The sequence below is a fragment of the Ranitomeya imitator genome, chromosome 8 (genome assembly GCF_032444005.1).
Source record: "Ranitomeya imitator isolate aRanImi1 chromosome 8, aRanImi1.pri, whole genome shotgun sequence".
NCBI lineage: Eukaryota > Metazoa > Chordata > Amphibia > Anura > Dendrobatidae > Ranitomeya > Ranitomeya imitator.
This window is the reverse complement of record NC_091289.1, coordinates 65,352,716-65,372,249: the sequence shown is the minus strand read 5'-3', so window position 1 is coordinate 65,372,249 and position 19,534 is coordinate 65,352,716. Positions and strand designations below refer to the sequence as shown.

The following is a 19,534-nucleotide window of genomic DNA, read 5'->3' as shown; positions in this document are numbered from 1 at the left end:
AAATCGGATCGACATGAAAAATACTTAGCACACCTCTCGTGGACGCTGGCTTCGAAATGACGCCTCACTGGAGTCTGTGCGTGCAGCGGTTTGGGCCGCATTAATTGCGGAAAAAAACTGAATAAGTTTACCACGTTCGGATTACAATAATAATACTAGATGGGTATTTCCTGAAGGAACTACAGATAGTGCTTTGGAATGGTGCCCGGGTTACCCCTGCAAGACTTTCACACTTGGGTGCCCTTCAGGTGCTGATTTGGTGGGCGGGGCCCCTCAGGGTCCGATTTGGTGGGCGGGGCACCTCAGGGTCCGATTTGGTGGTCGGGGCCCCTCAGGGTCCGATTTGTTGGGCGGGGCCCCTCATGGTCCGATTTGGTGGGCAGGGTAACTCTGGGTCCGATTTGGTGGGCAGGGTAACTCTGGGTCCGATTTAGTGGGCGGGGCCACTCGGGGTCACATTTGGTGGGCGGGGTCACATTTGGTGGGCGGGGTCACATTTGGTGGGCGGGGTCACTCTGGGTCACATTTGGTGGGCGGGGTCACTCTGGGTCACATTTGGTGGGCGGGGTCACTCTGGGTCACATTTGGTGAGCGGGGTCACTCTGGGTCACATTTGGTGGGCGGGGTCACTCTGGGTCACATTTGGTGGGCGGGGTCACTCTGGGTCACATTTGGTGGGCGGGGTCACTCTGGGTCACATTTGGTGGGCGGGGTCACATTTGGTGGGCGGGGTCACTTTGGGTCACATTTGGTGGGCGGGGTCACTCTGGGTCACATTTGGTGGGCGGGGTCACTCTGGGTCACATTTGGTGGGCGGGGTCACTCTGGGTCACATTTGGTGGGCGGGGTCACTCTGGGTCACATTTGGTGGGCGGGGTCACTCTGGGTCACATTTGGTGGGCGGGGTCACTCTGGGTCACATTTGGTGGGCGGGGCCACTCTGGGTCACATTTGGTGGGCGGGGTCACTCTGGGTCACATTTGGTGGGCGGGGTCACTCTGGGTCACATTTGGTGGGCGGGGTCACATTTGGTGGGCGGGGTCACTCTGGGTCACATTTGGTGGGCGGGGTCACTCTGGGTGACATTTGGTGGGCGGGGTCACATTTGGTGGGCGGGGTCACTCTGGGTCACATTTGGTGGGCGGGGTCACTCTGGGTCACATTTGGTGGGCGGGGTCACTCTGGGTCACATTTGGTGGGCGGGGTCACTCTGGGTCACATTTGGTGGGCGGGGTCACTCTGGGTCCGATTTGGTGGGCGGGGTCACTCTGGGTCCGATTTGGCGGGCGGGGCCACTCGGGGTCCGATTTGGTGGGCGGGGCCACTCGGGTCCGATTTGGTGGGCTGCGCACCTCAGGTGCCAATTTGGTGCGCGGGTCACTTTAAGAGCTGATATTATCTGGCAAAACTGTGTCCTGGTGGGGTCATGTAGAGTTCGTAGGCGTTGGCATAGTAACTGGGTCTGACTGCACATCGCAATGAGCTAATCAGCCAGGTGGCAGTTGGCAGTTATTTTGAAATTGCCTCAGAAATCAGCCATTATCCCTTATTGTTGGAACAATTTCCCATTGAAATGCATTGAGACGAAATTTTCAAACGCCAATTGCGCCAAAACTAGAAATCCGATCGACACGAAAAATACTTAGCACACCTGCCAGGAACGCTGGCTTCGAAATGACACCTCACTGGAGTCTGTGCGTGCAGCGGTTCGGGCCGCATTAATTGCGGACTGAATAATAATAAGAAGAAGAATAAGTTGACTACGGTGGAATAACAATATAGTGCTTTGTCCCAAAGCACTATAATAAGAAGTTGTCTACGGTGGAATAACAATACAGTGCTTTTTACAAAGCACTATAATAAAATAGCTTTGTCCAGCGGAGGAGGACAACTGTAATGAGAGGCTCACACAGTTACTAGGCCCAAGTAAGTAAGTAGGCTAAATGCAGTTCAAAATTGGTAACAGGAGTACACAGGCGGCATAGCTTTGTTCAGCGGAGGAGGACAACTGTAATGAGAGGCTCACACAGTTACTAGGCCCAAGTAAGAAAGTAGGCTAAATGCAGTTCAAAATTGGTAACAGGAGTACACAGGCGGCATAGCTTTGTTCAGCGGAGGAGGAATAACAGCAAAATGAGGCAGATAAGCTTACCTGCCTAGGCCTCTAAACAAATGCACTATCAGGATGCAGTGGACCCATGTGGTTAAGATGGAGACTACACAGGTGCAGCATAACCGATGAGGCAGCCACTCTCAACCTACCAAACTAATGGAGGGGGTGGCTGCTTGGCACATTGCTGCACATAAAAGACTTGTATGTGGTGATGCTCACACAATGTTCGTGTTTTTTCAAATTTTTGGAGGATCTCTGAATCCTCTTCTTGTGCTCTTGCTGTTTAGGATTCAGCGGAGGAGGACAACTGTTATGAGAGGCTCACACACACTTAGTAGGCCTAAAATAAAAAAGTAGGCTAAATGCAGTTCAAAATTGGTAAGAGGAGTACACAGGCGGTATAGCTTTGTTCAGCGGAGGAGGACAACTGTTATGAGAGGCTCACACAGTTACTAGGCCCAAGTAAGTAAGTAGGCTAAATGCAGTTCAAAATTGGTAACAGGAGTACACAGGCGGCACAGCTTTGTTCAGCGGAGGAGGAAACTGTTATGAGAGGCTCACACAGACTTAGTAGGCCTAAAATAAAAAAGTAGGCTAAATGCAGTTCAAAATTGGTAAGAGGAGTACACAGGCGGCATAGCTTTGTTCAGCGGAGGAGGACAACTGTAATGAGAGTATCACACAGTTACTAGGCCCAAGTAAGTAGGCTAAATGCAGTTCAAAATTGGTAACAGGAGTACACAGGTGGCATTGCTTTGTTCAGTGGAGGACAACTGTAATAAGTGGCTGACACAGTTAGTAGGCCAAAATATTAAAGTGGGCTAAATGTCAGCAAAAAATAGTTCATAAATAAACTGGTGGCATAGCTAGGTACAGGGGTGGGCTCCTCTGTTGAGTAGCAGACAATGGTAGTAGACGCAAAGTATTAACTGGTCTAAATGGAGGCCAGGGCCCCTGTATATTTTAACTATCATCTATCATTTCAACAAATTTGTATTGGCAGTGGCATTGAAGGATTTAACAGCACAGACTACACAGTGGTGGAGCAGGGAGAGGTAAGTTTTGCAAGTGGTAGAGCACTGTTCGAGCTGGGGGGAACACTCTCTCATGGGCGGCGTTACTGGCACAGGGCCCCTCATATTACGACGGTGTGTCTGACGTTGGTTGTGCACCACCACCATCAGAGACACTTCATTGTACTATGAGGGACCCTGTGCAAGTGCCGTCGCCCAAGAGTGGGCATACCCACCTGTCCAGGCAAACGGCACTCGCACGTGTGCTTGCGCCAAGTGTTGACCACGGCCCTGTGGAGGGAGTCAACCTATTTAGGGAGGTATAAAAATGGCTTATGGTGGACATTCAGCAGCTGCAAATGGAGGAATTGGAGCAGTCAGTAAGAGGAGGCCAAAAGCAAGACATTTTTAAGGCAAGCTACGTGTCAGCAGGGGAAGGTGGGCCAAAATAATTGGAAATCCATGATTGGTTCATTTTAATGAAGGTTAGATCATCAATATTTCGGGTAGCCAGATGTGTCCTTTTTTCGGTCAGTATTGAACCAGCAGCACTGAAGACTCTTTCTGATAGCACACTAGCAGCTGGGCAAGCGAGCTCCTCTAATGCATGTTCTATCAATTCAGGCCAGGTGTCTATTTTAGATGCCCAGTAATCAAAGGGGAATGACCTGTGAGGGAGAACATCGATAAGGAAGGAAAAGTAGTTCGTAACCATACTGGACAAATGCTGTCTCCTGTCACTTTGAATCGATGCAGCACTACCTGTCGTGTCAGTGGTCATTGCGAAATCACTCCACAACCTGGTCAGAAAACCCCTCTGTCCAACGCCACTTTGGATTTGTGCACCTCTAACACCTCTGCCATGTTGCCCCCTACAGCTCGTGTGAGAACCATCACCACCACTGTGTGCTGGGAATGCCTGAACCAAACGGTCTACAAGAGTTGCTTGTTTGGTAGCCAATATTTGCTCAAGGTTCTCATGTGGCATGATATTTTGTAATTTTCCTTTGCATCGTGGATCCAGGAGGCAGGCCAATGAGTAATCGTCATCGGTCATCATTTTGAAAATGCTGGGGTCCCTTTTTAGGATACGCAAGGCATACTCAGCCATGTGGGCCAATGTTCCAGGTGTCAATTCACTGCTTGTGCTGGGTTGAGGAGCACTTTCCTGCAAATCAACATCACTTCTGTCCCGCAAAAACTCTGTACCTGACCTAACGCCACCAGTTTCTATTGACCCCTGAGAAGCATCCTCCTCCCATAAATATTCATCCCCATCATCCTCCTCCTCCTCCTCTTCGTCCGCCACCTCGTCCAGGAGAGTTCCCTGAGCAGACAATGGCTGACTGTCATCAAGGCTTCCCTCCTTCTCGGCTGCAGACGCCGGCTCCTTAATGTGCGTCAAACTTTGCATCAGCAGATGCATTAGTGGGATGCTCATGCTTATGATGGCGTCGTTTGCACATACCAGCTGTGTGCATTCCTCAAAACACTGATGGACTTGACAGAGGTCTTAGAGCTTCGACCACTGCACACCAGACAACTCCATGTCTGCCATACAACTGCCTGCCCGTGTATGTGTATCCTCCCACAAATTATTTACTGCACGCCTCTGTTCGCACAGCCTCTGAACCATGTGCAGTATAAAGGTCCATCTTGTTGCAACGTCGATTATTAGGCAGTGCTGGGGAAAATTCAGCGATCGCTGATGGTTCAGCATACGGCTGGAGTGTATGGGCGACCGGCGGATGTGCGAGCAAAGTCTTCGCACCTTCAGGAGCAGGGCTGGTAACTCCGGATAATTTTTGAGGAAGCACTGCACCACCAGGTTCAAGGTGTGAGCCAGGCAAGGTATGTGTTTAAGTTCTGAAAGGGCTATGGCAGCCATAAAATTCCTTCCGTTATCACTGACTACCTTGCCTGCCTCAAGATGTACACTGCCCAGCCATGACTGAGTTTTTTGCTGCAAGTACTCGGCCAGTACTTCTGCAGTGTGTCTGTTGTCGCCCAAACACTTAATTTCTAACACAGCCTGCTGACGCATACCACTAGCTGTTCGATAATGGGACATCTTGTGTGCAACACTGGCAGCTGCGGATGGAGTGGTCATGCGACTGCGCTCTATGGACAAGCTTTCGCTTCTGGAGGAGGAGGAGGAGGGGTGGCGAATGCCTACAGCCAACTGTTTACAAGACCGTGGGCTAGGCAGAACTGTCCCACTATGGCTGTCCCCTGTGGACCCTGCATCCACCACATTAACCCAGTGTGCCGAGATGGACATGTAACATCCCTGGCCATGCCAACTGGTCCATGCATCTGTTGTGAGGTGCACCTTTCTACTGACTGATTGCCTCAGTGCATGCACAATGCGGTCTTTGACATGTTGGTGGAGGGCTGGGATGGCTTTTCTCTCAAAAAAGTTTTGACTGGGTAGGTCATAGCGTGGTACTGCATAGGCCATCAGGGATTTGAAAGCTTCGCTTTCAACCAACCGGTATGGCATCATCTCTAACGAGATGAGTCTATCAATGTGGGCGTTCAAACCATGTGTACGCGGATGAGAGGATGAGTACTTTCTTTTCATAACAAGAGTCTCTTGTAGGGTGAGCTGGACTGGAGAGGTGCATATGGTGGAATTAGCGGTGGTGGTGGTGGACATGGCGGATTGAGAGAGGGTTGGTGATGGCATTCTCGATGTTGGCCTACATACAGTGTTTCCTACCAATAACCTTGTGATTCCCTGACTGCTTTGGCCTTGCGACGATACCTTCACATTTGCTGCTGGTGGTGTCCTAACCGGTGGGCTTACAGTGAGGGAAGCAATGTAGCGTTGCTGACTACCTTCATTCTGAGCAGGTGCACCAATGGTATGGGACGTTTGGTAGTTAGTCCAGGCTTGCAAGTGCATGCTGGTTAAATGTCTAAGCATGCACGTTGTATTTAAATTTTGAAGATTCTTCCATCTGCAAAAGGTCTTTGAGCATTTCTTACAGATAACTTTTGACTTATCATTCGGATCTTGGTTAAAAAATTGCCACACTACACTCTTCCTACTATGGAATACCTTTTCAGGCATGGCACGCTGTGCTACTTTCACCGGATGGCCACGCTGTCCTAAAACTTTATGTTTTTGACAAACGTTTTTGGCCAGATACGGGCCTGCCAGATGACAGCTGTTGAGATGTAGATGGCTGCTGCGGATCATCCTCCTCCGCTTCAGAGCTACTGGCAGCGGCACCCTCTTCCCCCATTGGCTGCCAATCTGGGTCAACAACTGGGTCATCTATCACCTCCTCTTCAATGTAATGTGCACCTTCCTCTGTGTCACTGTGTAAGGTGCTATAGCGTTCGGGACGGGGCACCATAGTCTCATCAGAGTCAGATTCTGGCTCAGTACACTGCGAGGGCAATGTAGTGATCTACGTCAATGGAACAGCATTATAATCTAGCTGTGGCTGTGCATCAGTGCACTCCATGTCCGATTCATCTTGTAATGGGCAGTTAACAATTTCCCTTTCTAACCCAGGCACGGTATGTGTAAAGAGTTCCATGGAGTAACCTGTAGTGTCGCCTGACGCATCCTTCACTTTTGGTTTGGGTGAAGGACACAAAGAAACGTCTTGTTCCTGACCGGGAGCATCCACTGACGACTCGCTGCTTTTATATTTGGAACTTTCTGAAGAGGAGGCGAAAGAGCTAGAGGCTGAGTCAGCAAAGAAAGCCAAAACGTTTTCCTGCTGCTCCGGCTTTAAAAGCTGTTTTCCTACTCCCAGATACGGGAGCCTTCAAGGCCTTATGTAGCCAGACGATGATGCTGGCTCAACACCTCCAGCCTTAGGTGCTATTGTGCTTTTGCCACTACCACCAGATGCACCACCACCATCAGTACCAGCTAGTAACCACCGCCCACGGGCTCTTCCACCAGACTTCCCCATTTTTTGGAAAATCTAACCAAAATAACAACCGTTATTATGGTACTGTAAAACAAGGTAGAAGGTGTATATAAACGTGTTGAGATTTTAAATCTCCCTTTTATTTTGGGGAGACTGAACCAAAACTCAGGCCCAGTGTATATAACAACGCAATCTAAAGTGGCAGAAAGTGGCTGGATGATATACGACAAACTAACAGGACTGAAATATATCCACATTGTGAGAATTTGAATCTCCCTTTTTTTGGGAGACTGAACCAAAACTCAGGCACAGTGTATATAACAACGCAATCTAAGTGGCAGAAAGTGGCTGGCTGACATACGACAAACTAACAGGACTGAAGTATATCCACTTTGTCAGAATTTGAATCTCACTTTTTTTTGGAGACTGAACCAAAACTCAGGCCCTGTGCATAAAACAACACAATGTTAGTTGCAGAAAGTGGCTGGCTGATATACGACAAACTAACAGGACTGAAGTATATCCACTTTGTGAGAATTTAAATCTCCCTTTTTTTCGTGGAGACTGAACCAAAACTCAGGCCCAGTGTATATAACAACACAATGTAAGTTGCAGAAAGTGGCTGGCTGATATACAATAAACTAACAGGACAGAGGTATATCCACTTTGTGAGAATTTGAATCTCACTTTTTTTTGGGAGACTAAACCAAAACTCAAGCCCTTTGCATAAAACAACACAATGTACGAGGTAGAGAGTGGCTGGCTGATATACGACAAACTAACAGGACTGAAGTATATCCACTTTATGAGAATTGGAATCTCCCTTTTTTTGGGGGAGACTGAACCAAAACTCGGGCCCGTGTATAAAACAACACAATGAAAGTGGCAGAAAGTGGCTGGCTGATATACGACAAACTAACATGACTGAAGTATATCCACTTTGTGAGAATTTGAATCTCACTTTTTTTTTGGGAGACTGAACCAAAACTCAGGCCCTGTGCATAAAACAACACAATGTAAGTGTCTGAAAGTGGCTGGCTGATATACGACAAACTAAAAGGACTGAAGTATATCCACTTTGTGAGAATTGGAATCTCCCTTTTTTGGGTAGACTGAACCAAAACTCAGGCCCTGTGCATAAAACAACACAATGTAAGTGTCAGAAAGTGGCTGGCTGACATACGACAAACTAACAGGACTGAAGTATATCCACTTTGTGAGAATTTGAATCTCACTTTTTTTATTTGGGTGACTGAACCAAAACTCAGGCCCTGTGCGTAACACAACACAATGTAAGTGGCAGAAAGTGGCTGGCTGATATACGACAAACTAAGGCTACGTTCACATTAGCGTTGTGCGGGGCAGCGTCGGTGACGCAACGCACAACGCATGCAAAAACGCATGCACAACGCAGCTTTTTGTGACGTATGTGTTAATTTTTGCATGATTTTTGGCGCAGAAAAAACTGCATCATGCAGCGTCCTCTGCGCCCTGACAGTTGCACCAAAATGACGCATGCATCTCAAAACACAAGACAACGCATGTCCATGCGGCCCCCATGTTAAATATAGGGGCGCATGACGCATGCGTCGCCGCAGCTGCGCCCGACGCTGTCCCGCACAACGCTAATGTGAACGTAGCCTAAAAGGAATGAAGTTTATCCACTTTGTGAGAATTTGAATCTCACTTTTTTTGGTGGGAGACTGAACCAAAACTCAGGCCCAGTATATATAACAACGCAATCTAAGTGGCAGAAAGTGGCTGGCTGATATACGACAAACTGACAGGATTGAAGTATATCCACTTTGTGAGAATTTGAATCTCACTTTTTTGGGGGGGAGACTGAACAAAAACTCAGGCCCAGTGTATATAACAACACAATGTAAGTGGCAGAAAGTGGCTGGCTGACATACGACAAACTAACAGGACTGAATTATATCCACTTTGTGAGAATTTGAATCTCCCCTTTTTTTGGGGGGAGACTGAACCAAAACTCAGGCCCAGTGTATATAACAACACAATCTAAGCGGCAGAAAGTGGTTGGCTGATATACGACAAACTAAAAGGACTGAAGTATATCCACTTTGTGAGAATTGGAATCTCCCTTTTTTGGGTAGACTGAACCAAAACTCAGGCCCTGTGCATAAAACAACACAATGTAAGTGTCAGAAAGTGGCTGGCTGACATACGACAAACTAACAGGACAGAAGTATATCCATTTTGTGAGAATTTGAATCTCACTTTTTTGGGTAGACTGAACCAAAACTCAGGCCCTGTGTATAAAACAACACAATGTAAGTGGCAGAAAGTGGCTGGAAGATATATGAAAAAATACAAGGACTGTAGTACAATTTCAATCTCCCTACAATGATCTCAGGAAAAGTATGGCAGCAATAAAAAGGACTGCTGCACACAAAAGTGTGGACAAATAAACAAGATAGCTGTGCAGAAAGGAGCAACAGGATTTCTGCTTTTAAAAAAGTAGTTGGTTTGCACAGCAGCGTGCAAACAGCAATGCAGCTATCAGGCAGCCTAATAAGCTACAGAGTTGATGCACAAAAATATAGCCTCCACTGTCCCTGCAATAAAATGGAGGTGTTGGACAGTGGAAATCGCTACAGCACATGCAATTTGGGGGTTAATCTTCCCTCCCTAACTATATCCCTTCTTCTGACGAAGCTGCGGCAACCTCTCCCTATTATTATTATTATTATACATTTTTATAGCGCCATTTATTCCATGGCGCTTTACATGTGAATACGGGGCAAATATAGACAATTACATTAAACATGAGCAGATAACAAGGCACACGAGTACATAAGGAGGGAGGACCCTGCCTCCCTATGCTAAGATCGGCAGAAGTAAAATGGTGGTCGGCGTTCACGCCCCTTTATAGCCCCTGTGACGCCGCAGAAAGCAAGCCAATCACTGTCATGCCCTTCTCTAAGATGGTGGGGACCGAGACCTATGTCATCACGCTGCCCACACTCTGCGTCCTCCTTCATTGGCTGAAAAATGGTGCTGAAAACGTCATATGAAACACGACTTTTGCACGCAGATCGTCGACCTCATGGCCGATCCCACACTAGGAGTGGGTCGGGTTTCATGAAACCTGACTTTGCCGAAAGTCGTCGATTTTTGAATTTGTCCAATCCAACCCTAATCACTAGTATTTTGTTGCACCACCTCTGGCTTTTATAACAGCTTGCAGTCTCTGAGGCATGGACTTACTGAGTGTCACACAGGACTCTTCATCAATCTGGCTCCAACTTTCTCTGATTGCTGTTGCCAGATCAGCTTTGCAGGTTGGAGTCTTGTCATGGACCATTTTCTTCAACTTCCACCCAAGATTTTCAATTGGATTGAGATGTGGACTATTCATAATTATTTAATCCAAAATTTTTGCCAGGGGTTGTATGAGGTGAGAAGTCTCTTTCTTTAGGCCAGTCTCACATGTCCAGATAATTCCGGTACCGGAGAAATTGGTACCGGAGTTATCCATGTCCGTGTGTCTGTGTGCTCATGTAGCACATCTGTGTGGCACACGTGCGGCAGCCGTGTGCCGACTGAGGACCACACGGACCGTGCAGGAGACAGCGCTACAGTTAAGCTCTGTCCCCCCTGCGTGTGGTGCTGAAGCCGGCATTCATTCCTTGCGGATCCGCAGCAAAATCCAGAGCATGTGCACATAACCTTAGATTCACACCAGGTTAACCCCCACCCTCCCAGTCTAACACCGTTTTTGATTTTCTGATTTTTTTATTTATTGGCTGTTTATTTTTCTCCTCTTTTTTGGAGGTTTTTGTTCCCTCTCTTTTTAATTGATTTTATATATTGATATTTAATAACATTTGTTTTACTATTGAGTTGGAATCGCTTCTCATCTAAGGGTGTTTTACCACATTAAATTATTTTGATTGAAAAATTGGTATAGGTGATATGACAGGCATCTGCCATCTAGAGTGTGATGTCACATCTGGCTCTCTGACTTTTCTGCAGCAAATACGCTGCAAGAATAGTCAAGCTGCATATTTGCAGCGTTTATTCACCATCAATTCAAGTCAATAGGTGGAAAACGCTGAAAAAACGCTGGAAAAACGCTGAAAGAAATGACATGCCCTATGTAAAAAAAAGCAAAAAATGCAGCAAAAATGCCCTGTATGAAATTACCCTTAAAATGTGGATTGTTAGATATTACCCAGATTAAAAAAAAAAGATGGCTGAAAGGTCCTGTTGAAATGTGGGGTTTTGGAACAAAGCTACATGGTGGGCATAGCAGATATATTTCTGTGTGTTTTGGGAGCCATTTATCTCATGAGTCTAAGGCTTGACTACTCTGTTAACCCTGCTGTTCTGTTGGTCAAAAATGACCGACTTTGAACTTCAATATTCTTTAAAATATTCAAGATGCGGCTCTGAAACCCGTGGCCGACCGACCCATCCTCATTTAAGTCAATCAACCACAAGTTTCAGAACCGCATCTTGAACACCCCAAAAAATACCAAAGTTCAAAATAGGTCTCCCCAGACCGAACAGAACAGCAGGGTTTTTGGTGCATGACTGCCAACATCATGCTGATTGACAGTTGGATCTCCACAGGTAGGCAGCGGGGAGCCAGCTATCAATCAGCATGACGACATTGGCAGTGATGTGCCATCAACAGAGCAGAGCTGAAGAGAAGCAGCTACTCTATCTGTCAAGGTAATTATTCCTGTTAACCCCTTTAAGTATGTGTTTCCTTACCCATACAAACACAATGCCTTTTACAAATATGCTACAATGTTTATCTAACGTTCTTATTGTGATGAGACATAAAAAATATAACTTTGAAAAGATATTTACCAATTTTATTAATTTGTTTAAACAATATTCATTTGATTCTAATAGTTCTTAACATTATTATAAAACACTGGTCTACAAAAAAAAAAAATTTCTGGCAACAGAAAACAGGGACAGTTTTAGACTAATTTGAGGGTGCTGAATTCAAATCTGATCTTATAATTTCTCTATCACATCACGTTTTTGCGCTATAGGTATATAGCCCATTTTCATGAATTCCATGATAAACACAAGTAGTGTATGAAAAGTGCCAGTTTATACGGTTCACTAAGGTAAATTTAGTTTTCATTTAGTCTCCCAATAAATGTGAGAATATCTTTGTTTTCTTTGAAAATGCATAATTCCCATTTGTTAAGATAACACTCTTGTTTTCTGTGCTACTGGGACAGTAGAGCTACAGCAGACAGAGTTTGGCATCTGGCAATAAGAATGTCATCCATGATCCTCTACTGGATAGGAAGGACATTGTCTTTCCTCCCTTACACATAAAACTTGGATTGATGAAGCAGTTCGTCAAAGCTCTCAATCACAGTGGAGAATGCTTTAACTATATATGTTCAACTTTTCCTGGTCTAAGGCTGGTTTCACACTTGCGTTTTAAAACGCATGCGTTTGAAAAAAAAAACGCATGGTGAAAAAACGCATGTAAACGCATGCAAACGCTGCGTTTTTTAGACGCATGCATTTTTGCATGTGTAAAAAACGCGGCGTTTTGACGCATTTACATGCGTTTTTACATGCGTTTGCGTTTTTTAAACGCATGCTGAGAAATGTGTGACAGCTGCCAATCATCTAAATAAAGTAAAAAAAACACTATAAACATAAATAGCTAGGGTTGAGGGTAGGGGTAGGGATCCTAACCCTAACCCTACCCCTAACCCTAAAGGGATCCTAACCCTAACCCTACCCCTAACCCTACCCCTAACCCTAATCCCTTTAGGGTTAGGGTTAGGGGTAGGGTTAGGATCCCTTTAGGGTTAGGGTTAGGGGTAGGGTTAGGGGTAGGGTTAGGGTTAGGATCCCTTTAGGGTTAGGGTTAGGATCCCTGTAGGGTTAAGGTTAGGATCCCTTTAGGGTTAGGGTTAGGATCCCTTTAGGGTTAGGGTTAGGATCCCTTTATCACCTTTATGGTGGGGGGTGGCATATCAGTGTGTTTTCTGTTTTTTTAATATAAAAACGCATGCGTTTTTAATGCAAACAAACGCATGCACAAAAAAACGCATGCGTTCCCATTGACTCCAATGTATTTTTTGGCCCAAAAAAACCACATGAAAACGCATGTGTTTTTATTTGTCCAAAAAACGCCCCTCAAAAATACTACAAGTTGCATTTTTTAAAATGAACGCATGCAGTAAAAAAAACGCATGCGATTGAAAACGCGACCAAACGCGTACAAAAAAAAGCATGCGTTTTCAATGTTAAATATAGGGAAAAGCGCATGCGTTTTTTTGTGCAAAAAACGCTGCAGACAAAAATGCAAGTGTGAAACCACCCTTAGTGAAGAGAAGAAAAAGGCTGGAATATTTGATGGACCTCAAATAAGAACACTTATGAGAGACCCAAATTTTATCACATCAATGAATGAGACAGAAGAAAGAGCTTGGAATGAATTTTGTAATGTGGTGCAGAATTTTCTAGGGAATAAGAAAGCAGACAACTATGAAGAGATTGTGGAAGAGCTACTAATGAGTCTGCGAAATCTTGGATGTAGAATGAGTATCAAGATTCACTATTTACACAGCCATTTGGACTTTTTTTCCAGAGAACCTTGGGGATGTGAGCGAGGAACAAGGGGAGCGTTTTCATCAGGACATTAAAACAATGGAGGAACGGTATCAAGGCTGGTGGGACTCACATATGATGGCTGACTATTGCTGGAGCTTGATGAGAGACAACCCAGAAGCTGTACATCACAGATCAACCAAGAAAAGAAAGTTCAAATAACTGCCATTTGCCATTCATCTGTGAGCCATATATATGTGTTTTTATATTTTGTAGTTTAATTCTGTAAGTATATTTGATTTGCTGTACATAGACTTTGTAATCTTTGTTATTCCTTGATTAAAAATATACAAAATGTAGTCCCGAAAATCATGTGTTTTTATCATAAAACATTAGGAGTAATTTTCATCGAAAATATCTCGAAATCCTGATGTGATAGTCAAAAAATCAGCAGCCAAAATTGACTTAAAATATGTTTTAAACCCTTTTGCCAGAAAAATTGTGTTGACCAGTGTAATATATGAGTCATCTTCTGAAAATTACTATTAATAATTAGCTAAGATTTTTAGCATAACATTGATGAGACACATTCCATCAGGCAGATGCAGTGATGTAAAATAAATCAGATCCCTTTGTAATTTGAAAGTTACACCCTAGCTACAATGTGAATATTGTAGGGATGTGGTTTTTGTGTGAACGCATAGAAAGGATCTTCTCTTGGGCGAGCTTGGTCACTTGGAATCTCAAAGGTAAGTTGCTGTAATAAAGTGGTAAAAAGCAGGAAGAGTTCCATCCTGGCAAGTTGTTCTGCCAAGCAACCTCTACGACCTAAAAGAGAAAACAAATTTTATGCATACAAGTTTACATACCTCAAAAAACCAGTTATTACTATTGTTAGCTGTCACGAGGACATTGTTTTAATTATCAACAGTTAAAACTATACACATATTGCAGGCAGTGTGGCATAAATGAGCTTTCCCACAAACAAAAGTTAATTTTATTCACTAGATCTTGGAATTAAATTACTTGTAAGGTCACAATAGGAAGTGAATAAAACAAATGTTCCTGTGCTGAGATAATCTTATAAATGTGGCCCTGTTATGTACTATGCAATGGCTGTGCCTGACCAAGTAGGAACATGGTCTGATCATACCACAGCTTCAGGAAGGGGAGTAAGCAAAAGTTTATACAGACATTACAGCAGGGAATGACAGCTAATTATTTTTATGAGGTAAAATATTCCTGCTTTTAAACAATGTTTTATCTCACAGAATCCACTGTGATCCCCTGCTGTCCCACTCTCTGTATATTCTCTTTTGTGTCCTCCCCTGCCCAGGAGAGGTGGTATCAGACCATGTTCCTGCAAATAAGTCAAAAATCAATTAGGTTGCACCATAATTTATCAAGAATGATTACTCTAGAACATTGACATTGCATTGCTGCCATTGAAAATGGGAAAAAAAGAAAAAAGCGCTATACGATGCATATATGACATATTCATCTGCAAAAATTGCTATGAAAAAAAGGAAAAATTATTTATCCCTAATTTTTTATTTTCACAAGGGTCACAGAAGAAAATGGAACCAAAAATGTGTTATGCAATTTCATCTGGGTATGCTGATACCCCTGTAACACCCCAGGTTCCTGGTTGTTAAAGTGATATTGCCTTCCACATGGGGAGGGTGATGCCATGCTTGGAAGCAAGGAAGGATCCCTTTAACAGGTATCACAAACATGCAACGTGTTCTTACTCCAGGCCAGACTGGGGAGCTCTGATCCAGTTTGTGGGTGGCTCCCCTATATATATTCTGGCTGGAGGGAAAGTAGTAGAGTCTGTCAGAGACAGGGACTGAGAGAAGTCAGGAAGACAGTAGGGGCCATACAGACGTGTGGTTCTGCAGCTCCTGGAAAGGAAAGAAAGGAACGAAACAGTTTGTAGAGAGCGTGAAGGAGGAAGAAACAAAGGTGAAGTGAAAAGCTGGAGAGAAGCTGCGACTAAGCTTCCTCCACGCTGAAGCGCATGAAACCAATGGCCGGAAGAACGAGGTTGTGGGGGTAACTTTACGCCTCACAGCAGAAACTGGCGGACAGCAGATTGACAGTCTCCTGTCCACCATTAACACACAAAGGCACAGCAACACGTAGTGTTGTGAGTTCTGTTTTTGGGCTCCCTCTGGTGGTTACTGATGGTACTGGGTGACTTGTCTTTCCTGGGTTTCTGGGTTCCACCTGTTCCATCAGCATATGGGAGTTTCCTATTTAACCTGGCTTTGCTGGCATTTCCTCGCCGGTTATCAATGTATCCAGTGTGTCTTGTTACCTCTGCTCCCTGCTCCTAGAACCTTCTGGTCAAGCTAAGTTTGGATTTTCCTGTTTTGGTGTTTTGCTTTATTTGGTTTTTAGTCCAGCCTGCAGATATGTGATTCTTGCTGCTGGTTGCTCTAGTGGGCTGAAATTGCTCCTCATGTACCATGAGTTGGCACATGAGTTCAAGTAATTTCAGGATGGTTTTTTGAAGGGTTTTTCGCTGACCGCGCAGTTCACTTTTGTATCCTCTGCTATCTAGCTTTAGCGGGCCTCATTTTGCTGAAACTGTTTTCATACTGCGTATGTGCTTTCCTCTCATTTCACCGTCATTATATGTGGGGGGCTGCTATTTCTGTGGGGGATTTCTCTGGAGGCAAGAGAGGTCTGTGTTTCTTCTAATAGGGGAAGTTAGATCTTCGGCTGGAGCGAGACGTCTAGGATCATCGTAGGCACGTTCCCCGGCTACTTTTATTTGTGTGTTAGGTTCAGGGTCGCGGTCAGCTCAGGTTCCATCGCCCTAGACCTTGTTTGTTTCTGTGCTTGTCCTTTAGTGATCCCCTGCCATTGGGATCATGACAGTATAACCGGCCCACAAAGTGTTAATTGTATTGGCTGAAGTAGGAGGATAAGTAGTCTGAGGAAGTTTTTTTTTTTTTTTTTTTTTTTTTTACTTTCCCTCAGAGTTTGCTGCCTAGCCTTATTGCAGCGTGGCTACTTCCTCCTCCTCTTAATCTTTGAATGGCTCTGATCCCAGCTGTTTATCATGGACGTCCAGAGTTTGGCTTCCAGCCTGAATAATCTTGCCACTAAGGTTCAAAATATACAGGATTTTGTTGTACATGCTCCTATGTCTGAACCTAGAATTCCTGTCCCAGAGTTTTTTTCTGGAGATAGATCTCGTTTTCTGAATTTTAGGAACAATTGCAAGTTGTTTCTTTCTTTGAAATCTCGCTCCTCTGGAGACCCTGCTCAGCAAGTCAAGATAATTATATCTTTCCTGCGGGGTGACCCTCAGGATTGGGCATTTGCATTGGCACCAGGGGACCCTGCGTTGCTTAATGCGGATGCGTTTTTTCTGGCATTAGGTTTGCTCTATGAGGAACCTAACCAAGAGATTCAGGCTGAAAAAGCTTTGTTGGCCCTCTCTCAGGGGCAAGATGAAGCAGAAATTTATTGTCAAAAATTTCGGAAGTGGTCGGTACTTACTCAGTGGAATGAGTGCGCTCTGGCTGCAAAGTTTAGAGATGGCCTTTCTGAGGCCATTAAAGATGTTATGGTGGGGTTCCCTGCGCCTGCTGGTCTGAATGAGTCTATGACTATGGCTGTTCAGATTGATCGGCGTTTACGGGAGCGCAAACCTGTGCATCATTTGGCGGTGTCGTCTGAACCGTCACCTGAGATAATGCAATGTGATAGAATTCAGTCCAGAAGTGAACGGCAAAAGTATAGGCGGAAAAAAGGGTTGTGCTTTTATTGTGGTGATTCAGCTCATGTTATATCAGCATGCTCTAAACGCACAAAAAAGGTTGATAAGTCTGTTGCCATTAGTACTTTACAGTCTAAGTTCATTCTGTCTGTGACTCTGATTTGTTCATTATCATCCATTTCCGTCGATGCCTATGTGGATTCAGGCGCTGCCCTGAGTCTTATGGATTGGTCATTTGCCAATCACTGTGGGTTTAGTCTGGAGCCTCTGGAAGTCCCTATTCCTTTGAAGGGAATTGACTCTACACCTTTGGCTATGAATAAACCTCAGTACTGGACACAAGTGACCATGCGTATGACTCCCGTTCACCAGGAGGTGATTCGCTTCCTGGTACTGTATAATTTGCATGATGTTCTAGTACTTGGTCTGCCATGGTTACAAACTCATAATCCAGTCCTTGACTGGAAATCAATGTCTGTGTTAAGCTGGGGTTGTCAGGGGGTTCATGATGATGCACCTCCGATTTCTATCGCTTCATGTACTCCTTCTGAGATTCCTGTGTTTTTGTCTGACTATCGGGATGTTTTTGAGGAGCCTAAGCTCAGTTCGCTTCCTCCTCACAGGGATTGCGATTGTGCTATAAATTTAATTCCAGGCAGTAAATTTCCTAAAGGTCGTTTGTTCAATCTGTCAGTGCCAGAGCATACTGCTATGTGGGATTATGTTAAGGAGTCCTTGGAAAAGGGACATATCCGTCCATCTTTGTCCCCTTTGGGAGCAGGTTTTTTTTTCGTGGCCAAAAAAGATGGTTCCTTGAGGCCTTGTATAGATTATCGTCTTTTGAATAAGATTACCGTAAAATATCAGTATCCTTTGCCATTGTTGACTGATTTGTTTGCTCGCATTAAGGGGGCTAAATGGTTCACTAAGATTGATCTTCGGGGTGCGTATAATCTTATACGAATAAAGCAAGGTGATGAGTGGAGGGAGAATTGGAGTATGTTGTGGAGAAGATCTTGGATTCTCGTGTTTCCAGACGGAAACTCCAGTATTTGGTCAAGTGGAAGGGTTATGGTCAGGAGGATAATTCTTGGGTGGTTGCCTCGGATGTTCATGCTGATGATTTGGTTCGCGCTTTTCATAGGGCTCATCCTGGTCGCCCTGGTGGTTCTCGTGAGGGTTCGGTGACCCCTCCTCAAGGGGGGGGTACTGTTGTGAGTTCTGTTTTTGGGCTCCCTCTGGTGGTTACTGATGGTACTGGGTGACTTGTCTTTCCTGGGTTTCTGGGTTCCACCTGTTCCATCAGCATATGGGAGTTTCCTATTTAACCTGGCTTTGCTGGCATTTCCTCGCCGGTTATCAATGTATCCAGTGTGTCTTGTTACCTCTGCTCCCTGCTCCTAGAACCTTCTGGTCAAGCTAAGTTTGGATTTTCCTGTTTTGGTGTTTTGCTTTATTTGGTTTTTAGTCCAGCCTGCAGATATGTGATTCTTGCTGCTGGTTGCTCTAGTGGGCTGAAATTGCTCCTCATGTACCATGAGTTGGCACATGAGTTCAAGTAATTTCAGGATGGTTTTTTGAAGGGTTTTTCGCTGACCGCGCAGTTCACTTTTGTATCCTCTGCTATCTAGCTTTAGCGGGCCTCATTTTGCTGAAACTGTTTTCATACTGCGTATGTGCTTTCCTCTCATTTCACCGTCATTATATGTGGGGGGCTGCTATTTCTGTGGGGGATTTCTCTGGAGGCAAGAGAGGTCTGTGTTTCTTCTAATAGGGGAAGTTAGATCTTCGGCTGGAGCGAGACGTCTAGGATCATCGTAGGCACGTTCCCCGGCTACTTTTATTTGTGTGTTAGGTTCAGGGTCGCGGTCAGCTCAGGTTCCATCGCCCTAGAGCTTGTTTGTATCTGTGCTTGTCCTTTAGTGATCCCCTGCCATTGGGATCATGACAACGTAGAGGCTGGAGTCATCTGAGAGACCCTGTAAAAAGGTTCGAGTTGCCTGCCTTGCGGGTAGTGCCCTACCTAAAGGAGGACAGAGAGAGAGTGAGGACCTTGTGTGAGGCCTAAGCCAGAAAGGGACTACAACATAGCACAGAGAGGAAGGCTTCCAACCCCACCTGGTTAGGGGGTTCCTGAATCGCTTCCTGGCCGGCGGGACCACACCAGCACATGTGATCTGTACCCTGGACTGTGGCTGCCTTACACAAGTAAAAAGGTGAA

General features: G+C 45.1%; 1 protein-coding gene across 1 annotated transcript in view; it reads right to left on the bottom strand.

The window, feature by feature from the left end:
• Positions 1-13,852: 13,852 nt before the first annotated feature.
• LOC138647785 (cytochrome P450 2D14-like) overlaps positions 13,853-19,534 on the bottom strand; it is a 169,932-nt gene continuing 164,250 nt past the window's right edge. The window contains exon 9 of the mRNA XM_069737042.1: positions 13,853-14,408. Within this exon, the coding sequence (XP_069593143.1) occupies positions 14,227-14,408 (182 nt within the window). The 3' untranslated portion in view covers positions 13,853-14,226. The remainder of the gene's footprint in view (positions 14,409-19,534) is intronic.